General features: G+C 47.1%; 1 protein-coding gene across 1 annotated transcript in view; it reads left to right on the plus strand.

Moving 5' to 3' along the window:
- Positions 1–479: 479 nt before the first annotated feature.
- The window catches only part of Cpn1 (carboxypeptidase N subunit 1), a 30,499-nt gene continuing 6,384 nt past the window's right edge, over positions 480–24,594 (plus strand). Inside the window, exons 1-7 of the mRNA XM_005063558.4 lie at positions 480–834; positions 5,396–5,592; positions 9,389–9,544; positions 13,941–14,114; positions 16,041–16,152; positions 20,362–20,501; positions 22,603–22,702. Coding sequence (XP_005063615.1) covers positions 612–834; positions 5,396–5,592; positions 9,389–9,544; positions 13,941–14,114; positions 16,041–16,152; positions 20,362–20,501; positions 22,603–22,702 — 1,102 coding nt within the window. The 5' untranslated portion in view covers positions 480–611. The remainder of the gene's footprint in view (positions 835–5,395; positions 5,593–9,388; positions 9,545–13,940; positions 14,115–16,040; positions 16,153–20,361; positions 20,502–22,602; positions 22,703–24,594) is intronic.

Below are 24,594 nucleotides of genomic sequence, written 5' to 3' on the forward strand. Positions count from 1 at the left end.
GAGTCCTGAGCCGTTATCCTTTGTCCGTGTTGAAATGGGATTGTCTTCCTATCGCTGTGTTACAAACCATTTATTAATTACAGATACATTATCAAATACGTGATTTGCAGTTGTTTGTTCCAAGCAGGTGCCTCATTTCCTCAATTTGTTCTTGTTTACCTTTAAGATCTTGTGTGGAGAAGACAAGACAGAGCCGTGCTTCAGGATGGGGCACAGAGGGTGGGGCGAAGGGGACAGATAGCTCCATTTGTAAGTTGTAACAAGCATATACCGAGTGTCTTTAGAGCCCCTGGGAGTCAAAGGGTTATAAGCAGCTGTTTGTTGAGACCTGTTTACAGTCTAGTTAATCAGTAATCCAGAATCCCAAAGTGGGGACGCGCCGAACCCTTCCAAAAGGTTTTCTAGGCTTACGAGAGGGAGAGAAATGAGTCCGGGAGGCATCGTGGCTACTATCCCAGAGTCACAGAAATAATCCCCAGCGTTGCAGAGCCCGTGTCCAGTCTCCTGCTGGTGGGTCAGGTGCAAGGCAAGGCCTGGCCGATTTTTGGCTCTGGATCCCGACTGGCAGAGGATTTCTAAGAGAGCTGGAGGCACATTTCAGAGCCACTGGGATGCCAGGCATACCTTCAGCCTTCCTGCTCCTCCTCCTCCTCTCCAGGTTAGTTGCCCCTGTGACCTTTCGTCACCACCGCTACGACGACCTCGTGAGGACACTATACAAGGTGCACAACCAATGCCCGGACATCACGCGGCTCTACCACATCGGGCGCAGCGTGAAGGGGCGGTACCTCTACGTGCTGGAGTTCAGCGACCACCCGGGAATCCATGAGCTCTGTAAGTCTTGAGTAGTTCTGGGGGACGTTGGGAAACTAACACCTACAAATCCAGAGACGGTGGTTGCTGCAGCGGTGGAGATCTCCATATGCAACACATTACCTCTTCCTCCACCTGAGAAGGCAGGCCGTTCTACTTGTCCCCGGCGAGCTGCGAACCCAGTTCAGGCTCCAGCACATTCCTCCTTCCCGGTTCTGTTTGCTCAAGACTTCAGGGGTAAAGGGTATCTTCCTTCCCTCCACCCTCGCCTCCCTCCCCTCACACCCCTGGTCTCTTTCTCTTATTCCTTCTGTCAGGGTCCAATGGCTTGGGAGCAGAAATAACTGACCTACTAGTTCTCTTGAGGGGGCCAGGCAGATCTCTTCCAGGATGAGCACTGACCTAACCTGGTGTTCTAAAGAGAGTTTGGGCTTGGGATATTTGTTTCTTCTCTGTTGGTTTGCTTCTGCCATCAGAGCAATCCATATTCGCTTCGAAAATAGTTCATGACCAGATAGACAACACAAGAAAGGCCCATCTCAAAACAGCCAACCCACTGAAAAAACTAGAAATTGGGTAAGGAAAGCATACCAAGCTGAAGCGCAACCCTACCACTCAAGAACAGCTGCACAGATTCATGTCGCTCCTTCCGCACGTGATGTGCAATCCTACCTCTCCAATGCACGTGTCTCCACAGCAATGGAATCATACTGTAGCTGTTTTCCCTGGTCTATGAATGCAGCTCCATGGCATCATTCGCGGTTGTATAATACGCTGTTGCCTGGTTCCATTAACTGCTCACGTATCTGCGAACATTGATGATGTCTCTAGTCTCCTGTTGCTTTGTTCACAACAATGGTGACATTTGAGTTAAGTCACATGGCTTGTGCCAGTTCCTCCTTCAGACTGTCAACAGCAAATCTTTCTCTCCCTCCCACACCCCAGTCCTGCTCTAGTCTCCATTACAATTTGCCTTAAATCATTGTACATCACTCCCAACGGGCCTCCCATCCAAAGATGGCCGTTCTCTGAACCCATCTTCTCCCAGCATGCCTGGGAGATGCCAGGATCGGTTCTTCATTACTAATATAGTCTTCTTGCGCTCCTGCTTTAAGGGTACAGCAGATACTGACCGCAAGAGCTTCAAGATTTTATGCAGAGAAAGCTCAGGAAGAGAGACATGGTTCCCCGGAACTAGGGTCTTTCCCAGGAAGGCACCTGCTTTTACTCAGATCCCATCATGCTCGGGAGCTTAAGGCTGTTGATGGACTTGATGAGGGTCTCTCCTTAGGCCACACCCCCTTCTTGGCTCTCCTATCCTTCCAGAACTCAAGGCCTCTCTTGAGGTTGTTGCAGACAATGCTGGCCGTCAACGTATCTCTTTTCCCCTGAGTTAGCAGGTCTTTCATTTGTTCCTTACATTCCTTCATTCTACAAATATTTACCCATTGCCTACTGGATAAAAGAGCTCTAGCTGGGGTTGCAGAGATGGCTCAGCAGTCAAGAGAGCGCTTGCTGTTTATAGAGGCCCCAAATTTGGTTCCAAGCACCCAGCAGCTCACATCCACCTACAACTCCAGTTCAAGGGGATCTGATACCCTTTTCTGGGCTCTATGGAACACACAGACACACACACACAGACACACATACACAGAAAGAAAGAAAAAAGGGAGGGGGAATCTATACAAAAGAACTTTCAGGTAGGCGCGCTGACACTTTTGTAGGCTTTAGAAAAACAGCAAAGAATAATACAGGCTTTCCCCCAATGGGCTTGAATTATAGCGGACTAAGACCAGCAATAAATGGGGCGTGTGTAAGTGGTTGGCGTGGCAGATGCAGTAAGTTCAATAGCCAGGGCTTAAGCAGGGAAGAGAGAAGGCATGCATAATGTGCGGCAATCCAGAAAAGCAGAGGTGTTCACTGGTCCCCCAAGGGCTTCTCTGGAAGAGGTGGTGTTGAGCACAGATCTGAAGGTCTCTGAGGGGAAGGGCATGGCAGGCTAAGGGAAAAGAAAATGCAGCCCCAGGAGCCAGAGCTCAGTGGGTGCTGAAGTCAGAGCCAGGTGTCGAGAGTATCGGGCACCAGGGAGCTTGTTTGGGACCTACAAGCAGGTAGACCCATCTTGGCCCTTGCTTTGAGTGAAGTGAGATGCTGCTGAGAGTTTTAGACAGAGAAGTGACGCACTTTGACTTAAAGCTGTTTAAAGACAGCTTGGGATGGAGGCCAACAATGGCAGCTCCTGGACCAGCTGCCTGTGCTGGTGAATGAAGGGGTTCTGTTGTCTGTTTGTTTAACTTTTATTGATTTTTTTTATTTCACATCATGTTCCGATCCCACTTATCTCTCTATCATCTGAGTAAATGAAGTTTCACAGAACACCATAGCACTCATTTTTTCTTGAATTATCTGTGCGTGCTTCCTTGGAAAGTTGAGTAGCTGTGACAGTGATAACAGTGTCCACAAAGCCTAAAGATTCCATGCCAGTCCCTCCTTGTCCTTTACATCAAAAGTGTTGTCAACCCCTGACTGGGGCGCAGGGATGCCAGTGGAGCCACACAGACGCAGGAAGACGAGAGGGAGAGGTGTTCCAAAGACGCAGGTGTGAGAGCTCCAGCCCAAATGATCGCTGGCGGTGCTTATTATGGGAAATGGTTGTATTCTGTCTCTATTGAAATTAGAAGCAGAGGGCTTGCTAGTAAGCACCCTCTGAACACGCAGCACAGCGCTGGGTGAACCAGACCAGCGACTCTTACACCTGAGTCTCACGTTGTTTGGAGAACTAAGAAAATAGAGGAGACTAAATAGATTTTCCAAATTTTATTTTACCAAAGACAAATACCTGCTATTTGTGGTCACAAACATTTCCTTAAAAAACAAAAATGATGAGAAAGGGATTGGGTGTGGTGTTGCACAAGTCTTTATTCCCAGCACACGGAAGCAGATGCTGGAAGACCTCTGTGGGGCCAGCCTGGTCTACATAGAGAGTTCCAGGACAGTCCAGGTCTCCATATCTCAAACAAACAAACAAGAAATGTGTGTGAGAGAGGAGGGAGGGGGAAGAAGGAAGGATGTGAAGGAAAAAAGAAAGACAAAGATTAAAGAACTAGAGTATGGGTTGAATAAAATAATATTTTTCCTGAGATGGGTCTTTCTACGTAGCCTTGCTGGCCTATGTAGACAAGGCTGGCCTCAAACTCACAGGGATCTTCCTGTCTGACACCCAAATGCTGAGACTTAAGACAAGTGCCACTATACAGCATATTATTTTTTAAAATATGATCCTTGTGGATTGAAAGCATTCTTTTAGAGAGCCTTGCTATATACAGGAATACAAAGATAAATAATGATGGATTTTTCTCTAACCATATGCTAAGATCATCTACTTGACTAGTACTAGGTCCCATAAAAGATGCAGGACATGTGCATATATAGGGAGAGCCCAGAACAGTAAGTACCATTAAAGGGAAGGCCGCAAAGGACTCACTTCTAGCAAGAAGAGTTCAAGGTGGTGACACAGACCTCCAGTGTTTGAACTGGACCTGTGGGGACGGCAAGGAAGAGTCAGCAGCGGGGAAGCAGGAATATGTCGTGCAGGAAAGAAGGATGGTGGGAGCTTTGGTTTTCAAGGAACACAGCTGTCTCACATTTAGTGGCCCTAGAGCAGTGGTAGTGTTGCATCAGATATCCTGCATGTCCATATTTACGATTTGTAACAGTAGCAAAAACATAGTTATAAAGTAGCAATGAAAATAATTTTGTGGTGATGGGGTCACCACATGAGGAACTGTATTCAAGGGTCGTATCACAGCATTAATTAGCAAGGTTGAGAACCACTACCCTAGAGGTTTTTTTTATAGACCCTCACTTCTGACGTCCCTCCATTAACAGACTGTGGCCAAAGGGAAAAGTAAGAACCCAGGCAGTAATCGATTCCTTTCTCACACCTCAAGGCAGGCCTTTGCTGCTCTGCAGGAGGCATGCCAGAGCCCCATGGGCCAAACCACTTACATCTTCAACAGGGAAGGTTATTTTAGGACCAAGAGCTCTTTATGGGAGAAGTTTGGGGGAAATGCCATCGCCCAGAAGGACTGGTGTCTGAGCAGTGTTCGGTGTGTCCGTGTGTGCCCCGTCCGTGTGCGCCCCTCCATGGTACTGACTCTCTTTGACGGCTATCACAGGCAGACTCCCGCAAGTCATTTAGCATCTTCCACCGCTCACTCCCCTTCACGCTGAGGCTATGGGATCTGCTCCACAGGTTTTCTGTGAAGGTTAGCAATGATGAACATGAACAGCTAGTGCAATTGGGGCTTCAATAAATGCCGGTCATTATTATCCCAGACGTGGATTTCTACAGCTTCTCCAAATGCAATTTGTTAGCAAGGGGCTCAGGGATTGCTGGGAAAGACCTAATGAAAGTCTGAGATTTCTTTCCTTTTATTTTTTTTTGAGGGGGGTGGAGTGGGGGGTGAGAAGGTCTTGTGAGTCTCAGGTTAGTCTGGAACTCACTATGTAGCTAAAGCTGGTCTTGACCCTGTGATTCTACTGCCTGTCCCTTCAAGAGCTGGGTTGTTTCTGTTTCCAGTGGAACCGGAAGTCAAGTATGTGGGGAACATGCACGGGAATGAGGTGCTGGGCCGTGAGCTGCTGCTGCAGCTGTCAGAGTTCCTCTGTGAGGAATTCCGGAACCGGAACCAGCGAATTCTGCGCCTCATCCAGGGCACGCGCATTCATATCCTGCCTTCCATGAACCCCGACGGCTACGAGGTGGCTGCGGTGCAGGTACGCAGTCCAAGGGAGACGCAATGAAGACACTAAACCCATCTTCTCCTCTTCTCCTTCCCTAACCCCTCTTTAAACTAAACATGCTAGCCAAGTACTCCACCACTGAACTACATTCCCCAGCCCCCTTTTTACATTTTTATTCTGAGACAGGAGTTTGAAACATTGCCCAGGCTTACGAAGCAGGTCTTGAGTTCCCGGAGAGGGAGAAAGCTGGAGAGGGAGGGGGACCTCCAGCCTGGCTCCTGTGGGGCATTAGCTTTCTCTGTACCCAGCAGGGAAGCTGGAGAAGCAGCTCAGTGCTGCCGACATCCTTTGCAACAGACCAGATGGGAGAGCAGAAATCCCATGAGCCCCCTTCCCTGCCCACCTAGTGTGTTCTTAGTCAGAGAGAGGAGGTCTTGAACTTGTTTGAATCTGAGAGAGGATCCACTAGGTTCTCAAACTTTTCTACCCAGAGAAAAGTTGTCTTCATGGCTGCCCAGGAAGACACCTAGCCAGACTTTAAAGCCACATGCGGGAAAGTGGAATAATGGTTCCCATTATTCACATCCTAGTCCCCAAACCTATGAAAATGTTATGCTGCTTGGGTAGAGAGAATTAAGGTTGCATATAGAACTGAGGTCATTTGACACAAGATTACTGGGTTCCTTGAGGAAGTCCAGCCACTTTGGGCCTTAGTGGGGTTGGAGGTCAGAAGCAGAGAGATACTTCAAGCTCTTATGATGCTAGCTCTGAAGACAGAAGAACGAACCATAAAGCTAGGAATGTGAATGGTTGCTAGAAACCATGAGAGTCAGGGAAAGATTCGCATAGAGTCTTCCTGGCACCACACAGGACACCCAGTGCAGGCCTCTGAGCTCCAGGTAAATAGCTGCCATTGGTTGGTTTAGTTGGTTGGTTGGTTGGTTAGTTGGTTTTCCAAGACGGGGTTTCTCTGGATAGTCTTGGCTGTCCTGGAATTAGCTCTGAAGACCATACTGGCCTTGAACTCATAGACATCCACTCACCTCTACCTCTTAAGTGCTGGGATTAAAGATGTGCGCCACCACCACCCAGTTTATCAATCTATTGCCCATTTGCTCTGCTTATGGGAACCTAGGAACCTTCGGCTAGGCTATGTTCCTCCTCCCCTCCTCTTCCTCTTCCCACTCTCACTCCTCCTGTCGTCCCCGTCCCCCCCCCCTGCTTTTTCTTTCTCTTCCTTTTTGGCTTTGGCTCTGCTGGAGATGAGATCCAGAAGTTTCACACATACTAAGTAAACACTCTTGACACCAACCCACAACCTGAAGCCCAGAAAACCCTTCCTCCATCAGCCTAATGACCAGTTGTGTACAAAACCAACCAAGGAAGCCTGTTGCTCTTAGTATTACGGTTGCTAAGAGCAAGAGCCAGGCGTTGGTGGCACACACCTTTAATCCCAGCACTTGGGAGGCAAAGGCAGGCGGATCTCTGTAAGTTCCAGGCCAGCCTGGTCTAAAGAGTGAGTGCCAGGACAGCCTCCAAAGCAATACAGAGAAACCCTGTCTCAAAAAACCAAACCAAAAAAAAAAAAAAGAAAGAAAGAAAGAAAGAAAGTTGCTAAGAAGGAGAAACAGCGAGAAAGCTGCTGTAGGGTGCACACCATACTCAAAGTTGGATAAGCGTTCCCACTGGAACAGAAATTGTGCAGGTAACTTAGAACTTTATGAAGCGTCATGTTTTCAATGCAATCTAAGAATAAAACGAGAGTGGGATGCCTGTGTAAAAAGAGAAACGCTGAGCTGGGCGGTGTGAGTGCATGCCTTTAGTCCCAGCACTCAGCAGGCAACGGCAGGCGATCTCTGTGACCAGCCTGCTCTACACAGCTACACAGAGAAACCTTGTCTCAAAAAATACAAAGAAATGTTAGGAGAAGCTTTTCCTTGAGAGGAGCCTTCCTGCCCGCCGGGTTCCAGATCCGCATCAGTCCCAAATAAACACACAGGAGGCTATATTAATTATGAAGCTGTTGGCCTTGCTTGTTTCTTACTGGCTAGCTCTGACTTAAGTAATTACTCCATAATTGTTAATCTAAGTATGTTTCTTACCGGAGAATAGTTCCGGGCTTCCTATCCCCATGGCGTTACATGTTGACTCTCTTGTGTTTCTCCTTCCCAGAGTCCTCCTGGACTCCTAGTCCCTCCTATCTAGATTCCCTATTGGCCAGACAGTGCTTTATTGACATAAGACTTCCCCAACAAAGAAAGAAAGAAAGGAGAGAGAGAGAGATATGCTGAAAATGATAAATATAGTCTTAGAGAAAATTTGAATGGCATCTCTGAGTTTCCAATAGGAAGTGAGGTTCATTCACCTCACTTCTGGGAATGGCCAAGGCTTTACCCACTCAGTCTGTAGGGCTATAGTGGGCACTAGTCCCTTCTCCTCTCTCTCTCTCTCTCTCTCTCTCTCTCTCTCTCTCTCTCTCTCTCTCTCTCTCTCTCTCTCTCTCTCCTTTTATCCCAACTCTGAAACAGGATCTCATATAGCCCAGACTGGCCTTGAACCTGCTGTGCAGCAAAACATGACCTTGAATTTCTGAACCATACAAGCTGGTCTGCTGTCTGGGGATTAATCAGGCTTTGTGAATGCTAGGCAAGCACTCTTAACAACTCAGCCCCTGCTACAGCCCCAGCCCGCCCTAATGGGAGTCTTAACACAGCTCTGTTATACCTTTATAATCTCTTTATGTCTCTGCCTATCTCCCTGAGTATACTATGAATTCCCAGGAGGCTAGAATAATACCTCACTTAGCTCTTTTCTGTCTGAGGACCTTGGATTGACAATGTATACGTGGATGCTAGTTGACTAAATGGATGAATGAGTAGGTGAGTGAATACATGAACCAATAGAGATAAAATCTGAACTATGAAGAGAAAAATTAAAGGACCCAGAAGTTTAAGACTACTCGGAAGATAAGAATCCTATTATTTCAGAATTCGGTTTCACTAGCATATGTTAATTATACATAAGGGTTTCTTGGTGACATTTTTATATGTGTGTATGAAGTCATCCTTTCTACCTCCTCTGTGTGACCCAGAGTTTGATTAAGGTTGCTTTTGTGAGCATGGGTGAAGGGTCAATTATTGGAGCACAAGCATTTCACTTGTGGCTACACACTGAAGAATGCCCAGTATTCCCTTCTCCCTAGCAACCATTAACTGTTTGTAAATCCTCAGTAAGGAGTGGGATCTAGGGAATTTCCAGGAGCCTGGTCTTGTGCAGGTCTTACACACATAATCACAGCTGCCATGAGTTCATTAATCAATAGCCGTGTCATGCCTGGGAGACAGCATTCCACAGCCCTCTTACATTCCACCGCTGCCTCTTCCACGGTGTTCCCGGAGCCATGGAAGGGCGACTCACTCTCTTTTCTGTTCTCTCCCACTGCTTCCTGTGTGTGATTAAACGTGATCAGCCAACCTCCTGCTCCTGTAACCACGCCCTGTGTCATGGTAGTATATTAGGTAGTATGTCAGCCACGCCCTGTGTCATGGTAGTATGTCAGCCACGCCCTGTGTCATGGTAGTATGTCAGCCATGCCCTGCTTTCAGGCCCATTATAAATTCACTCTGTCTCTCCTCCCCCTCCCTCTCTCCATCCCTCTCTCTTCCTCTCCCCCTCTCTTTCTGGAACCATAAGTTGAAATAAAACCATTTTTTTCTTAAATTGAAATAGAAAAGTAACTAATATAGTTAGCATCTTTAAAAGTGACAGCACACTCTTGAGATACAGGACTCTGTCTTAAATGCTCATCTTTCCTCTTCATTTCTCCCAGGGCCCAAACGCATCTGGGTATCTGGTTGGCAGGAACAACGCAAACGGAGTGGACCTGAACCGCAACTTCCCCGACCTCAACACCTATTTCTACTACAACGAGAAGTATGGCGGCCCCAACCACCACTTACCCCTCCCAGACAACTGGAAAAGTCAGGTAGGAAGTGAAAAGTGGCCACAGGAGCTGTCCAGTCAGCACCTGAGTTGCTTGCAGGGCGTTCAGCGGTCTCCACATCAACACAGCTATCAAGACTTCCGCATCAAGCCCCTCCTCATTAATTTACCCAGAAGAATAACAGCTGCCAGGCTTCTTTGTATTCTTCCCCATGGCAGCAAAGAGGCCTCCAGGCAGCAGGCCCTTGCTGACTGTGCTGCTTGGTAGTAATGGTGGTGAAGGAGGAGCAAGCCTATACTTGGTGATTTCTCGAAGCTCTTCCCAAGCCTCTTCCAGTTGGTCACCGTAGCACTGGACCGTGCGTGTGACAAGCAACCGTAGCCAGTGTTAGTCCTGTTTGGCAGTTACTATGTTTATAGGTCAAACTAAATTCATATAACTAATAATTGAAGAAATCAGTGTTAAAACCTAGACATGGGCTGGGGAGATGGCTCTGACCTGAGTTTGAACTCCAGAACCCATGCCAAAAAGCTAGGTGAAGGACCAGAGAGAAGGCCCAGTGGGTAAAGGTGCTTGCTGCCAGGCCTGAAGACCTGAGATTGAATCCCAGGACCCACAGGGTGGGAGGAGAGAACTGATCCTGCAAGCTGTCCCTGACCTTGACATCAGGCTGCCATGTACATGTGTTCATGCACACACACACACACACACACACACACACACACACACACACCGTGCACACAAAATAAATGCAACTGAAAATTTTAAATGGATGGTGGAGAGTGAACAAGACACCCAACTTCAACCTCTGACCTCCCTACACATGCCCACTTATGCACGAACACACACAGACATTCTGATTCATAGTCCAACATTCTTTCTGCTAATCCCAGACTGTAGACAGAAAGCTCCAGCATTCTGTAGACCAGTTTCTCAGACTTGTGATGAATTGGATGTTCACGATATTAGCTGTAGAATGAGGTTCGTGGTGTCTTACTCCTCTTTCCTCCTTTGGGACCCTTTGCATTTAAAATCTCCCATTGTTTTTCATGCTTCCTGTCGCACCTGCCTGCGCAGCCTGCATCCGAGAATGTAGCGAGGTGGTCGGGATAGATGACACAGAGACCAGTCTGTTGCTTTAAGAAAACTTTATGCTCCCCAAGTCGGCTTAGGAGAGAGCTCCCCAAGAAAAACCGCTTCCCTTTTTAAGGACTTCTGCCATCCATCTACATACAATTCTCCAACCGAGCTCTCACACACCTCTCACAGCTCTCCCAGACTTCTCACCCTCCTGGCTGGTGGTTTAATCTCCGGCCCCAGAATCGGCCCCAGAATCGGGGAGAAACCGCAGGGAGCAGGAAGAAGCATCTAGCCTTAGGGGGGGTCAAAGTCATGGAGCCCTTATCTCAGCCCTATCAAGAGCTTTATAGCACTGAATTGTTTTCAGTAAACATGTTTTCAGTAAACATTATCTCACAGCTGCCTGCTCCCAGGAGGAAGGGGAAGTGGGTTTCTGCTCAAGGTCTGGTGTCCCCACAGCTTCCAATGGGAAACAGCATTTGGCAAGCCCAGTCTGGACCTGCTGCTGGGTGGTAGTAACTGTTGTAATTTAAGAATAGCAGCACTCAAGAGAAAGATGCCATGAGACAGGGTTTAAGTAGAAGAAATTTTTATTAGGGAAAGGGATAATAAAAAAAGGGAAGGATGGGGACTGTCCTCCAGAGACAGAAGCAGCAAGAGAGAGGAGAGAGGAAAGAGGGGAAAAAGAGAATGGAACAGAGAGAGGGAGAGAAAGAAGTAGAGAGAAGGATGGGAGGTGGGCAGGGCCCTTCTAAAAGGGAGCATAGTGAATGTGCACAGGTGGTGCTCTCAGTGGCTGCAGCTGAGGGCGTATCCTGTCAGGACCCCAAGGACAGGCCAGTACAGATGCCTGAGTACTAACAGTTATCCACCACCGTTCTCAGGGCATCCCTGCCAGCCCTGGCTTTTCCTGGGCGGGATGGTTCTAACACTCCACTTGTGAATATCCAAGCTTAGAGACTGGAGAGAGGAGCACAAGCCTCCACATTGGATGTTCCTGGGTGGATAGGGTCAGTATTTTTCCTTTGAAAATGATAGGGGCTGGAGAGATGGCTCAGTGCTTAGACGCACCTGCTAGTCTTACAAGAACCCACCCTGGACAGCTCACAATCGCCTGTAACTCCAGGTCAGTTGTTCTGCGTTATTGTGGACAGACCCTCACACAGACACACATACTCACACGTAATTTAAAATAATGAAATAAAATCTTTTTATAAAATGATGTGAAAGTCATATTGACATGCTGGATTTCCGGTTACAGCTGTCCTTTTTGCTCAGTTAAGTAAGTAAATGGTCCTACTCAGTGTATCTAACCAGAAGAATATCATAGGTAATTTCTTTATTTCCTGAGACAAGGTATCATGTAGCATAGGCAGGCCTCAAACGTACTTATGAGGATGACCTTATGTGGAATATCCCTTTACACACAAGCTGATTGGCCAATAACTGAACGGGGTAAGGTTAGGGGGAAAGCCAAACAGAGAATTCTGGGAAGAAGGGCAGAGTCTCAGGAGTCTTGAGGAGACTCAGAAAGAAGCAAGATGTGCATGCCTCACTGAGAAAAGGTACCAAGCCCCATGGCAAAGCATAGATAAGAAATATGGGTTAATTTAAATGTAAGAGTTAGCTGGTAACAAGCCTGAGCTATTGGCCAAGCACATATAATCAATATTAAGCCTCTGTATGATTACTTGGAAGTGGCTTGCAGGACAGAGACTTCTGCCAACAACCTTAAACTTCTGTTCCTCCTGCTCTGCCTCCAGAGTGCTGAGATTATAGTCACGAGCCATGCTCTGAATTTTTTAAAGGTTTATTTTATTTGTATGTTTGTAGTTATGTAGGGCTCTATGTGTTGGGGGTGGGTGTACACATTAGCCCCAAGTGTTCTCAGAGCCCAGAAGAGGATGTCAGATCCCCTGGAGCTGGAGCTACAGTTGGTTGTGACCTGACATGGGTGCTGAAAACCAAACTCTGCCACCAGCAAGTGCTCTTAACTGCCAAGCCATCTCTGCAGCCCCATGTTCTGATTATTAAACTCATTTCTCTACCTAAGACAAGATGGTGAGCCTCCCACTCGGCTCTCTGCATAACTCTGAAGAGGAAAGGTGACAAAGGGAGCTCTTCTGTGCCCGGATAGAAGAGCTGTAAGGAAAGGGACTGACAAGAAGCTGCCCGTTTGGAATGTGGAGAAAGGGCGTGTTGAGGGGGCCACATGACATAAAGTGACAATTTCTCCAACATAGATCATGTGTACAGCAGTGATCCCCTGGTCATGCAGCCATCTTAGTTTGTGTACCTTCACTCTGTGACTTTGCAGAATGATGAAATTGCTAAACATTGCTCAGAACACACCCATTAGCACGATGTGTCTATTCTGGTTGTGTGGAGACACAACTCTCATCAGCCAGTCCCCTTTGGGGGCCTGGAAAGACAGGACCTTTAGAACTGACCTTTGGTTCAGGAAGAGCCATTCACTCATTGACCCCAAGAGGTCACCTAACAGGCCCATCTGTGAGGAGAAAAAGCCACAGACTGGAGTGTTTGTGCTGCGAGTCAGTGGGTTCAAGGTTTTCTTCATACTGCCAGTCACTAGTGAAGTGATGCTCAGTAGAGATTAGTGTGTCTAGTCTATGAAATGTCGATACGACCAGAGTGACATTAAAATGGTGCCACAGATGTGTTGGGAAGAGGAGACCGAAATCATTACTTCAAGCAAGTGGTTTACTTTATTAGAACTCTACATTTTTTTTTTGCAAAGATGTCTTAGAAGTTCAACCACTGCTACACTGGATAAACTGGGAAGCCTTTCACTCTCTTGTCCTCTCCCTCTCTCTTCCTCCGTTTTCCCTCCCTCCTCACCCACTTCTCTCTCCCCTCCTCTCCCAAAATTGAGTAAAAAATGACAAAGACACTTCCTGTTCCCACACTGACCCCTCCTTTAACATAACATCCCAGAGTGATACGTGGCTTACAATGGGCCTACGTTGACTTGACCCCAGCACTCTGAATCTAAAATCTCCAGTCCCACTAGTGACTACCCTTGGCGTCACAGTGTCCCCGGGTGTGGGTGCACATGCTGGAAGTCCCATCTCTGTGGTGTGTGCAGAAGAGTCTTACTCCCCTGGAAGCTCCCTGTGCACCTAGTCTGTTCATCATAACCCACACAGTTCACCAAGGCTCCCAGACACTTCATTTTGCAATCGTCATCACCAAGGTGAGAGTTTCCCAGCTCAGTTCTCGTATCTGGAGTGGGGCTTGGGACGTGTTACACCTGCAGGCCCCTTCCTGACAGGATTTTCTGAGGGACCCTGTGGCAGCTCAGCCACGTGTTGGCTGCCAACTTCTCATGCCTTCACAGGTGGAACCCGAGACCCGGGCCGTGATCCAGTGGATTCGCTCCTTAAACTTCGTTCTGTCGGCCAATCTGCATGGAGGGGCTGTGGTGGCCAATTACCCATATGACAAATCCCTGCTCCGAAGTCCTCACCGCACCTCCAACTCCCCCACACCGGATGACCAGCTCTTCCAGACGGTATTGGGAATGGCGGTGGGGCAGGAGGGAGGGAGACTCGACTTGGGCCTCAGGAGGGGAGGGAGAGTCATGTCAGAGACACAGGGCCATGGTGACAAGTCCACAGTCAGTCACGAAAAACAGGGTCTGCTTGGGAGGGGCTGTTTGGTAAGTTACATTTTATTTCTGGTGACAGGCCATAAATCCAGGAATGATTAAACCAAGAGGAAAACATTTTATAATTGCTATGATGGGAAGAACAAATTAAGCTCAAATGAGTCTATGCATGAAGACTAGTCACACTGTCCATGAGTTAGTGGAATGAATTGTGAATTTTGAATTTAATTTGTGCTTTTATGATAATATGTCTATCTTAGTGAAAATAGACCTTGCAAATTAAGATTTAAATAATAATACAAAACAGTAGAACAGGAGAGATGGGTCTGCAGCGTAAGAGTCCCTGCTGCCCTTGCGGAGGACCCCAGTCCTGTTCCCAGCACCCATGTTTGTTAGCTCAAAACCACTTCCAGGGGATCTTACTCTTCTGGTCTCCAAGGGCAACTGCGCTCACAGGAACACACAGCCACACACGCACACACACACAACAGACACACACATATGCAACAGACACACACACACAAACAGACACACATAATCCTTTTTTAAAAGATGAATATAGAGAGATATATTCATAATATATATTTTGTAAGTTCATAATCTTTTGGTTTTTTGGGGTTTTTTTGTTTTGTTTTGTTTTTTTGTTTTTTTTTTTGTTTTTTTGTTTTTTTTGGTTTTTTGAGACAGGGTTTCTCTGTATTGTCTTGGAGGCTGTCCTGGAACTCTTTCTGTAGACCAGGCTGGCCTCGAACTCCCAGAGATCTGCCTGCCTCTGCCTCCCAAGTGCTGGGATTAAAGGCGTGCACTACCATCGCCCGGCTGTAATGAAATTTATTAACTAAATTATAAATTGTGACTATGTAAATCATAGAATATTATTAATTTAATTTGTCCATTAATTGTAGAGAATTGCACTAGTTTACTTTGTAAAGGCAGTAAGTTAATATATTTTTCTCCAATAATGACATTTTGTCTACTCTTATAAAAAATAATAACCAAGCATGGTGATGCATGTCTTTAATTCCAGTACTTGGGATGCAGAGGAAGGTGGATCTCTGTGAGTTTGAGACCATCCTGGTCTACAGGGCCATTTCCAGGCCAGCCAGGGAAAGATGTCTCAAAAAAAATTAAAAACTATTGAAAAGTATGGAGATCATAGAGAATCTAAGCATGTGCCTCTCTTTCGAACACATCTTTCATCTGTCAAAACGTTTTCTACTTTACTCAGTCTTTGATTTCTTTCATTAAATTCGGCTAGGAAATGGTCCAACTGGAAAGGACCTCCTGTGTGGTCTGTTGTCATCCCTTTCTTTGCACAAGACAGACTTATTCCTGAGAAAATGGAAACACCAGAATACAGGGATCCTAGCAGCAATTACAGAAGCTGAGGCAGATTTGAGTTCAAAGCCAGCCTTGGACAACAGAGTGAGAGGCCAAAAATGACTCCAGAATTCCCAACTACAGAACGAATCATGCTCACTTACATAATGCATGTACACTCACAAACACACACACACTCACACACTCACAGACACACACACTCACACACTCACACTCACGCACACTCACTCACACACACTCACACTCTCACACACTCACTCACACACTCACACTCTCACACACTCTCACACTCACACACTCACTCTCACACACTCACTCACACACACTCACACACACTCACACACCACCACCACCTCATCACCTTCTCCTCTATCTCTGATCACACTTCCTTGCACTGAAGCATATAACGCACTCATTGTGCCCGTCCTCGCGCCCTCTTGGCGTCCCCGAGTTGGGATTATTCTCAGTCATTTCCTGCCTTTCCTCCAGCTGGCCAAGGTCTACTCCTATGCCCATGGATGGATGCACCAAGGTTGGAACTGTGGCGATTACTTCCCAGATGGCATCACCAACGGGGCGTCCTGGTACTCTCTCAGCAAGGGTAAGCAGAGTCCTGGGAACAACCATTTCTCCTTCTCAAGGAATCCTGTAGAATTTTGCAGCTGGGGAGAGATAATGTGTGGCCTTGTAAAACCTGTGTTTTTTTGTTTTTTGTTTTTTTGCCATGACCTGCTGGGGCATAGAAGGAAAACAATGAGACCAAGGGGTGAAAGGTATAGTCTCTGAGATGAAATCATTTTGGAATTCATCGTGTTCTTGTACCAGCTGTGTGGCTTCAGGCTAATTGCATGGCCCCATCTCTAACTAAGCCTAATAACACACTCACCTCATAATTTTGATGCTTTAAGTAAAACAGTTAGAAACGCCTGGCTTCTAAATGCTCCGTTTTCAAAAGCAGACAGAGATGGGCTTCAGACAGCGGGAGGTGAGCGGAGGAGCCGGCCCCCTTGATGGCTGCTCTCTATACTGGGGTTACCAACTCCCCACAGCAGGGATTTGCATGGGTGCTGGCTATTCCTAACAAAAGGTCAGAGAACTTTAGCAGCAATTCCCCCACTCCGTCCCCACACCCTGTCCTGTCCCCCTGTCTTCCCTGCACCTTGCCTGGGACAGGCGCAGGGTACACATGCGCTGTGAGCCTTCCTCTGTGAGGTCAGAGAAGAGGCTAGAGCAGGCAGCTGGGTTCATTCAGGAGCTGGTCACATTCCTCTTTTCCCATACTGTCACATTGGAGCCACCCATATGGATGAGGGCTGAGCTGATGTTTGGTCCTGAGGAGAATGAAGAAGAGAAAGGCCATGGAGTTTTCGTCTACCGAGAAGTTAAGACTTGTGGTCCCAAGCCTACTTGAACATAAGCAGGAAGATGCAGTTAGATTCTAATTTCTTTAATTTTGTATTAGAAAGCCAACTTTCCACACCCACCCCCCAATTGGAATACGCTTTTTCAAATTATACTTGTTTTGTGTTTTCTCTCCTTGTCTACCTTCTTTGGTCTCCTGAGAAAGCTCGGCCTATGCCTCCTCAGAAGTTCTCCACTCTAAAGCAAACTGGCACAATCTCAAGAATAACTTGATTAATCAGGTCAATCACAGTGATTGTCTCAGCTCATGGTATCTGACCCTGAATCACCAGTACCCCTTGAAAGTTAAGCATATAAATTTAGTCAGAAACTCTGGGAGTAAGGCCCAGAGTTGATCTGTGTTTAGTTGGATGGCCCAGCCTTCCAGGGAATTCGAGCGCATGGGAGGAAACCATTTACAGAGTTGTCTCTGTAATCCATTGGTCTCTGGATTAGTCAGGATTCACTACAAGAACGGAACCCATAGAATGAGCATATGCTAAAAGGGGAGGTTATTAGAATCACTTACAGGATAGAGTCTGGGCAGTCCAACAGTAGCTATCTTCACACTGAAGACACTGGCACCTGGCATCTGCTCAGCTCATAACCTGGGTCCCTCTGTACCCCCAGTCTGGTGCTGAAGGCCTAGAAGATTCCTAGCGAGAAGATGGTCTTTAACCCGTGTTGTAAGACCAAAGAAACTGGGTTCCAGTGTCAGGGGTGGATGGCAGCAACAGAGTAGATGAACCCAAAACATGGTGCTCTTACATACATATCTAGAGCTGGAATTGTTGGATTGTGTGCTAATTCTTTTCTGTGGTAGCGGTACAGCTTTATAGTCTTATCAACCCCACACAGGCTCTAGTTTCTCCATACCTTTATTAGCACTCTGTTGATGGAGTTTCTGTCTGCCCCGTCCTGCAGCTCTTCAGTCCCAAATAAACACACAGAGGCTGATGTTAATTATAAACTGCTTGTCCAATAGCTGGCTCTCTCTTAATTATTAACATATTTCTATTAAACTATGTATTGCCATGAGGCTCATTCTCCTTTGGCTGCCACATGGTTTCTCTCTCAAGACTCTCTCCGTTTCTCTTCCCAGTTTTCTCCTAGTCTGGTAGCCCTGCCTATGCTTCCTGCCTGGCTACATCCTGCCTGTCCATTGATCAAAACAGCTTTACTCATCAGCCAGTAAGAGAAACACATTCACAGCACACAGAAGGACATCCCCATCAGCACTTGTTATTTTCTCTCTTCACCCCTCTTTCTCTAGCAGTCAGCCAGTGGCTGCAAACTAGTACCATACAGGAGCTTGATTTACATTTCTCTGAAGATTAGTGGTATTGAATATCTTTTTCATGTGCTTATCAGCCATCTGTGCGTCTTCTTTAGACCAACATCTAGTCTTTGCTTGTTCACTTATTCTTTCATTCACTTATGTATTTATTTTGAGATAAGGTTTCACTATGTAGCCCTGGCTGTCCTGGAACTCCCTCGATAGATCCGCCGGCCTCTGCCTCCTAGGTGCTGGGGTTAAAGGGATGCACCACCATGCTGGACACTAATTTATTTATTTATTTTTATACTTGAATTTTGCTCTGTAGCCCAGGCTGACCTAGAACTTGTGATCCTCCTGCTTCATTTTCCAACCCCCTGAATGCTGGGATTACAGTTGTCAACCACCATGGCCATCTTTGTATTATACATGGATCCAACTTTTTTTTTTCGAGGCAGGGTTTCTCTGTATTGTCTTGTAGGCTGTCCTAGAACTCACTCAGTAGACCAGGCTGGTCTCAAACTCACAGAGATCCATCTGCCTCTGCCTTCCGAGTGCTGGGATTAAAGGCGTGCACCACCAACACCGGCTCCAGCTTTATTTTTATTTAGTGTTTTGATTGCTGTAACTTTGATATTAAAAGTGAGGTCTCTAGCTTTGCTCTCCCTGTCCCCACCAGGGTTATTTTGGTTTTGGGAAAGGTAGGTCCTTTGTAATTTCATATCATTTTAAGATTATGTGTGCAATAATTTCATGTGAGAAAGATATGGGCAGTCACAGTGATTACGCCAATCAAGAGAATAAGAAACCGGTAATTTGTATGGTGACCAGGAGCTGGTCCATGCCTCAAAGTCTGTTGATGCCAAAAGTCATGGGTACAGCATTTTAAAAGGTGAAACTCACAACTGCATTAATGTTAGATGAGGGTCAGGGCGACCTTGCAACGTTTGCTTTTGGCAGACTATAGTAGCTATTTCAGATATAACATGACCGTTACCTTTGACTGTTAATACATCTGGACCATGGTCAGGGTCACAGGAATCCCAGATGTGCTGCCAGGATGATGTGGCTGTTGGGGACAGAGGACTGAGAAGCACCTGAGCAGACACCAGATTGAGTCAGGACAAGATGGTACTGCCTTAGACTCATATGTAAATCTAAGAGAATATGTAATGTGTGAGAAATAATCAGAAGTTACAATGAGTTGGCTGGTCACTCTTGGTAGAATAGACATCTTTGAACTGATGAATTTTAATTCCAATGAATGTACAATATAAATGTCATTCTAATAATCAAAGATATACTGAAACATTTGATCCAATCAACTAATTGGATAATATAAACACTCATAAGAAGCTGTATGTGGGAGAGAATAAAATACAGATGTCTGTCACTTTCCCGTGAGCCAAATTTTCAGAATCATTTTCAGATTACAGTTGTATACACAGTTATGGTGAGAGACATGAAGCAAGCATCCATCTCCTCTCGCCTCTCACGTCTGCAGAACATCATGGTTCAGAGAGAAACGGCATTCTCCTGAAAGCAGCACCTGGGTACATTCAGCTAGCAGGCAGACAGGAGTAAGAGGGACAAGAGAAATCAGGGGCTGTAGAGGCGACTCCCTGGGTAGCAGCCCTTGCTGCACAAGCATGAGGACCTGTGTTCAAATCCCCATCACCTTGAGACGTCGGCAGAGAAGACAGGAGAGTTATTGTACTTGCTGGTGGCAAGCTTCCTCTAGACTCAGGGAAAGACACTATCTCAAGGGAGTAAGGCAGAGAGAACGACAGGATTCCTGATCCCTTCCTCAAGCCTCTATGTACACACGCACACACACAAACACGCACGCACGCACACACACACTCACACACGGGGAACTGAGTCATGAAATGGAAGAAACATAAAGGATGCAGATGACAATATGAGCGTTAACAATGAAAGAAATTTGGAGAGAGAGAAAGGCACATGGCCTGAGCCTGGGGGAGCAGCTTTGTGTAGGATAAAAGTTACCAGATGTCAAGAGGTAGAAGAGAGGTGAAGAAGACGGAGAGGAGTGATCGTGACTAAAGAGAAAGATGGGATGAGGAGGTGAGGGTGCTCCACACGACGGTCTGCTGCTGCCTCTTTCCCTAGGAATGCAAGACTTTAATTATCTTCACACCAACTGCTTTGAGATCACACTAGAGCTCAGTTGCAACAAGTTTCCCCGCCAAGAGGAGCTGCAGCGGGAGTGGCTGGGTAACCGGGAAGCCTTGATCCAGTTCTTGGAACAGGTAAGGTCTCATTTTTTTACTATTGTGGCTACAGGAGAGGCCCTTCCAATGACAGCTGAGGTTCCCATGGACTCGGGTCTGGCCCTGATTCTGACTCAGTGCAGTAAACATTCTACTCATGTACTGAATGTCGTGGAGCACTGCTGTCTGTCAAAGCTTTACTGAAAGCTGAGGAGTCTGGGTAAACAGCATATATCTCTGTCTATATGGCATTGCCATTCTAACAAGGACAGACAGTAAGCAAACTACGAAAGTAAATTCTGTAACGTGTTAAAAAGAGAAATGGTATGAAGAAAGCTTTATGGTGACGGCGACTCTTAAACAAAGAGCCCAAGGAGCAGAGGGGCCGAGTCAGGCCAGGTGTCTAAAGCAGGGCAGGGCCCTCCAAAATAGATAAGTCAGCCAAGCTGACATCTGCAAGCATGCCCAGTGTTACCAACCACAGGGAGCTGCCTGCCACTCACTCACACTGGAGTAGCTGCTGCCAAAAACAGGAATGACAAGGCTTAGGGGAAGGTGAAGAAACCGGACTCCGTGAGCACTGCTGCCAAGAGTGGAAAATGACATCACTTCTGTGGAAAGCAATGTGACAGCACTTCTAAAAAATTAAAAATCAGCCTGAAGTTTAGCTCATCGACAAAGTCCTTGCTTAGCAGGAGAGAGACCTGGGTCTCCAGAGTCACAAAGGAAACAGAAATGAAAAGGAAATTATCGTATTATTCAGCACTGTTATATCCCAAAGAAGTAGAACCAGACAGGAAGGAAGGAAGGAAGGAATATTATTCAGCCTTCAAAACTGACACATACCTTAGCATGCATGAACCTTGAGGATGCTGTGCTAAGTGAAATAAGCCAGTTACAAACAGATGTGTATTTTGTGACTCTATTTGCTTAGATACAGTTCTTAACATCGTAGAGACAGAATGCAGAATGGTGGCTGGGGCTGGAGGAGTGGACGGTGAGGTAGAGAGTGGGAAGTTAAGCGTTGCAGCTCCGAGGGAAAAGGCTGCTGGGAGCCACGGCATACCACCAAGTCCCATCTCACACAAAAGATTCATTGGGAAAGATTCAAGAGGTGGCTACCTCTGCTCTCTGAGTAAAAGGCAGTGGAGTTTCCAGACTGAGCTTGGGGCAAGCCCAGAGATTGGTGGGTTTTCAAAACCCAGAAGTGAGTGGTGGAGTGTTACTATTTAAGGGGAGCAGTTTCAGTGGCATCAGATGAAGAGAATTCTAGAAATGGGTTGTTATTCTGGGCACATATTACAAACTGTACAATGTGCAGTATGAGTACTTTATCACAATTTATGTTAAAGTGTGTGTGTGTGTGTGTGTGTGTGTGTGTGTGTGTGTAGGTACAGATGCATCCGTGCCACGGTGTTGGAAATGAGAAGACCGCTTGCGGGAGGGAGTCTGTTCTCTCCTTTGGCATTTGGGTGCTGGGATCAGACTCAGGTTGCCAGGCTCCGCAGCAAATGCCTTTATCCACTAGGTCATCTCAACAGCCCTTATCACAATTTAAAGCCCTTTTAATTTAAGCAAAATTCAAGGTTGGGCCATCAGGAGCTGCGGAGATGGCTCAGCAGGTGAGAGCACTGGCTGCTCTTGCAGAGGTCCTGGGTTGATTCCCAGCACCCTCATGGTGGCTCACAATCGTTGGTGAGTCCAGTCCCTGGGAATCTGAGACCCTCTTCCGGGCCCAGGCATGCACATGGCATGCAGACACACATGCAGGCAAAATACCCAAACACATAAAATTAATAAAAATGCTTAAACGATTAGGATAGCAGCATGACCGGAATGGAAGCAGACCGGAGGAACAAGGTAGAGGGGAGCTGCCGTGAGGCAGGCTGCTGATGGGGACTGCCTGGGAGCCTGAGGCCTTGCTGCGCTAGGCTTTGCGGGAAAGGTAGTGACTGAGAGGCTAGCAGGGTCACTCCCGGGACGGGATCGTGGGGTTGGAAGAGCAGTTAAGCACTGTTTTATAGGCTGCTGGCATGCGTTAGCGAAGGTGGACTGTGAGGACCCGTGAGGAAGGCCGGAGGCTCTCCCTGGCACCGTTGTTCTGTGATTCTAACTCTCCGTTGGCCACTGTGTCCTGCAGGTCCACCGGGGCATCAAGGGAATGGTGCTTGATGAGAACTCTAACAACCTCACCGGGGCTGTCATTTCCGTCAGTGGCATCAATCACGATGTCACCTCAGGTAGGGAGGAAGGGGGTTTCTGCTCCTTGTCTCAGCCATCAAGGACACTGGAGGTGAGGCACCGGAGGAAGGAAGGGTGCCGGACATGGGAATATCAAGCAGCCCACACGGGGAAGTTCTCTCACTTCTGGAGCGAGCAGGCACTGAGAGCCGGGAGCATTGATGCAAACGGAGCTGCTGGTCACAGCCCGGGGAAGACTGGAGATAATCTTACTGGTGTTTCTGGGCTTGATGATGCTGATTAACAATGATGGCATGGAACAGGGCTGAGAAGAACGCTGATACTCATGTTTAGCCTCCCTTCTGGCTCAGGCATTTCCCACGTGTCCATTCAGGAAAAGCTGATAGATTCCTCCTATAGTCTTGATCTGAGGCAAGGTTAGCAGTGGAGGATAACCTTGGGGATTAGCTAGGACCCGCTGGAAGGGTACTGTCTTGGTTTCTTTTGCTGTTGCTGTGATAAAGTACTCCGAAAAAGGCAACTTAGGGGAGAAAGGGCTCACACTTCCAGGGTCTAGTCCATCATCGTCGGGGCTCAGGGTGGCAGGAGCTTGAAGCGTCTGGCCGACTCACTTCCGTAGTCAGGAGACAGACTGATGAGTGTGTGCACTCAAGGACTCAGCTCTCTCTTCACTTGCACAGCCCAGGATCCCAGCCAGGGAACGGTGTCCGCCCACTGTGGGTGAGTACTCTCACCTCAGTTAACACCATCAAGATGATTCCTCACAGGTGTGCCCAGGAGCTCATCCTAGGTGATCCTAGATTCTGTCAAGGGACAGCGGATACCAGCAGGTATAGACTCATGTCATGGAAAAATAGTGTTGCATAGTGCCCCCCGCTGAGTCAACCGCTCACCACCCATAGGAGTTACCATATGTTTTTCGTGGATGTCTATAGCTACCCACCTCCCAAAACAACCTTGTTGGCTACCGAGCAGGCCTCCCACAGTTCCTGCTGCCTCTTCAGACTGGAGGAAATCTGTGCTTCATGTCCTTGAAGGTGGTCTCAGCCCCTTCCCCAAGAGCGCAGGCTGCTGGTTCTCCCCCGTGCAAGCAAGGATGGGAAGGTCTCTAAAACACCAGAGCCACTAAGAACAGATACCACGGAGAGGCCTCGTTTTTCAGTATCCATCATGGGAAGTAGAAGTCTCTTAGTGGCAGTGGTGTGCTACTTGGCAGAGCACCTGGTGTCAGTTACAGGTGGAGGCGGCGTCTTTGAAGAAACACCCGGAATGGAGCCTTTGTAAAACAATTGCTAATCACCCCCCCAGTGTGAGCCCCCAGTTAAGATAATAACAGTTTCTGGACGTAACCTAAACTGTCCAATATGTGCATAATAATACACTGCATTGCTAAAGTATTTTAAAGTAAATCACAGGGCTCGGTGTAGCTTGGTAAAGTATTTGCCTAACACTCAAGAAGCTGGATTCAATCGCAGCACTGAGTGTGTTAAGTGTGGGGCCACACACCTGGAACCTAGCACTCGGGGCGCATCGTGAAGACCAGGTTGGAGTGCATGAGACCCAGCACCATACACATTAGGCGTAGTAATGCATACCTGTAATCCCTGAACTGGGGAGGTCGAGGTAGAAAGAGCGTGCATTTGAGGCCATCCTCGAGCAACAAAACTAGTTTGGGGCTATCTAAGATCCTGTCTTTTAAAAAATATATTAAAAATAACATTCTCTGGCCAGCATAGCCTCAGAAAGCTGAGGTAGGAAGATAATGAATTTGAGGTCAGACTGCATAGTGACTTTGACGCTCACTTGGGTCATATGAGACCCTGTTGTCTCAACACAGCGAGTAGGTGAGAGGCAGGGAGAAGAGAAAAGCAAGATTCTCAAGCCAGACTGTTAGTGGCCATTTAGTCTAACTCTCAGGTGTGTGACAGTC

Source organism: Mesocricetus auratus, unplaced genomic scaffold (assembly GCF_017639785.1).
Source record: "Mesocricetus auratus isolate SY011 unplaced genomic scaffold, BCM_Maur_2.0 Super-Scaffold_4256, whole genome shotgun sequence".
NCBI classification, from domain to species: Eukaryota; Metazoa; Chordata; class Mammalia; order Rodentia; family Cricetidae; genus Mesocricetus; species Mesocricetus auratus.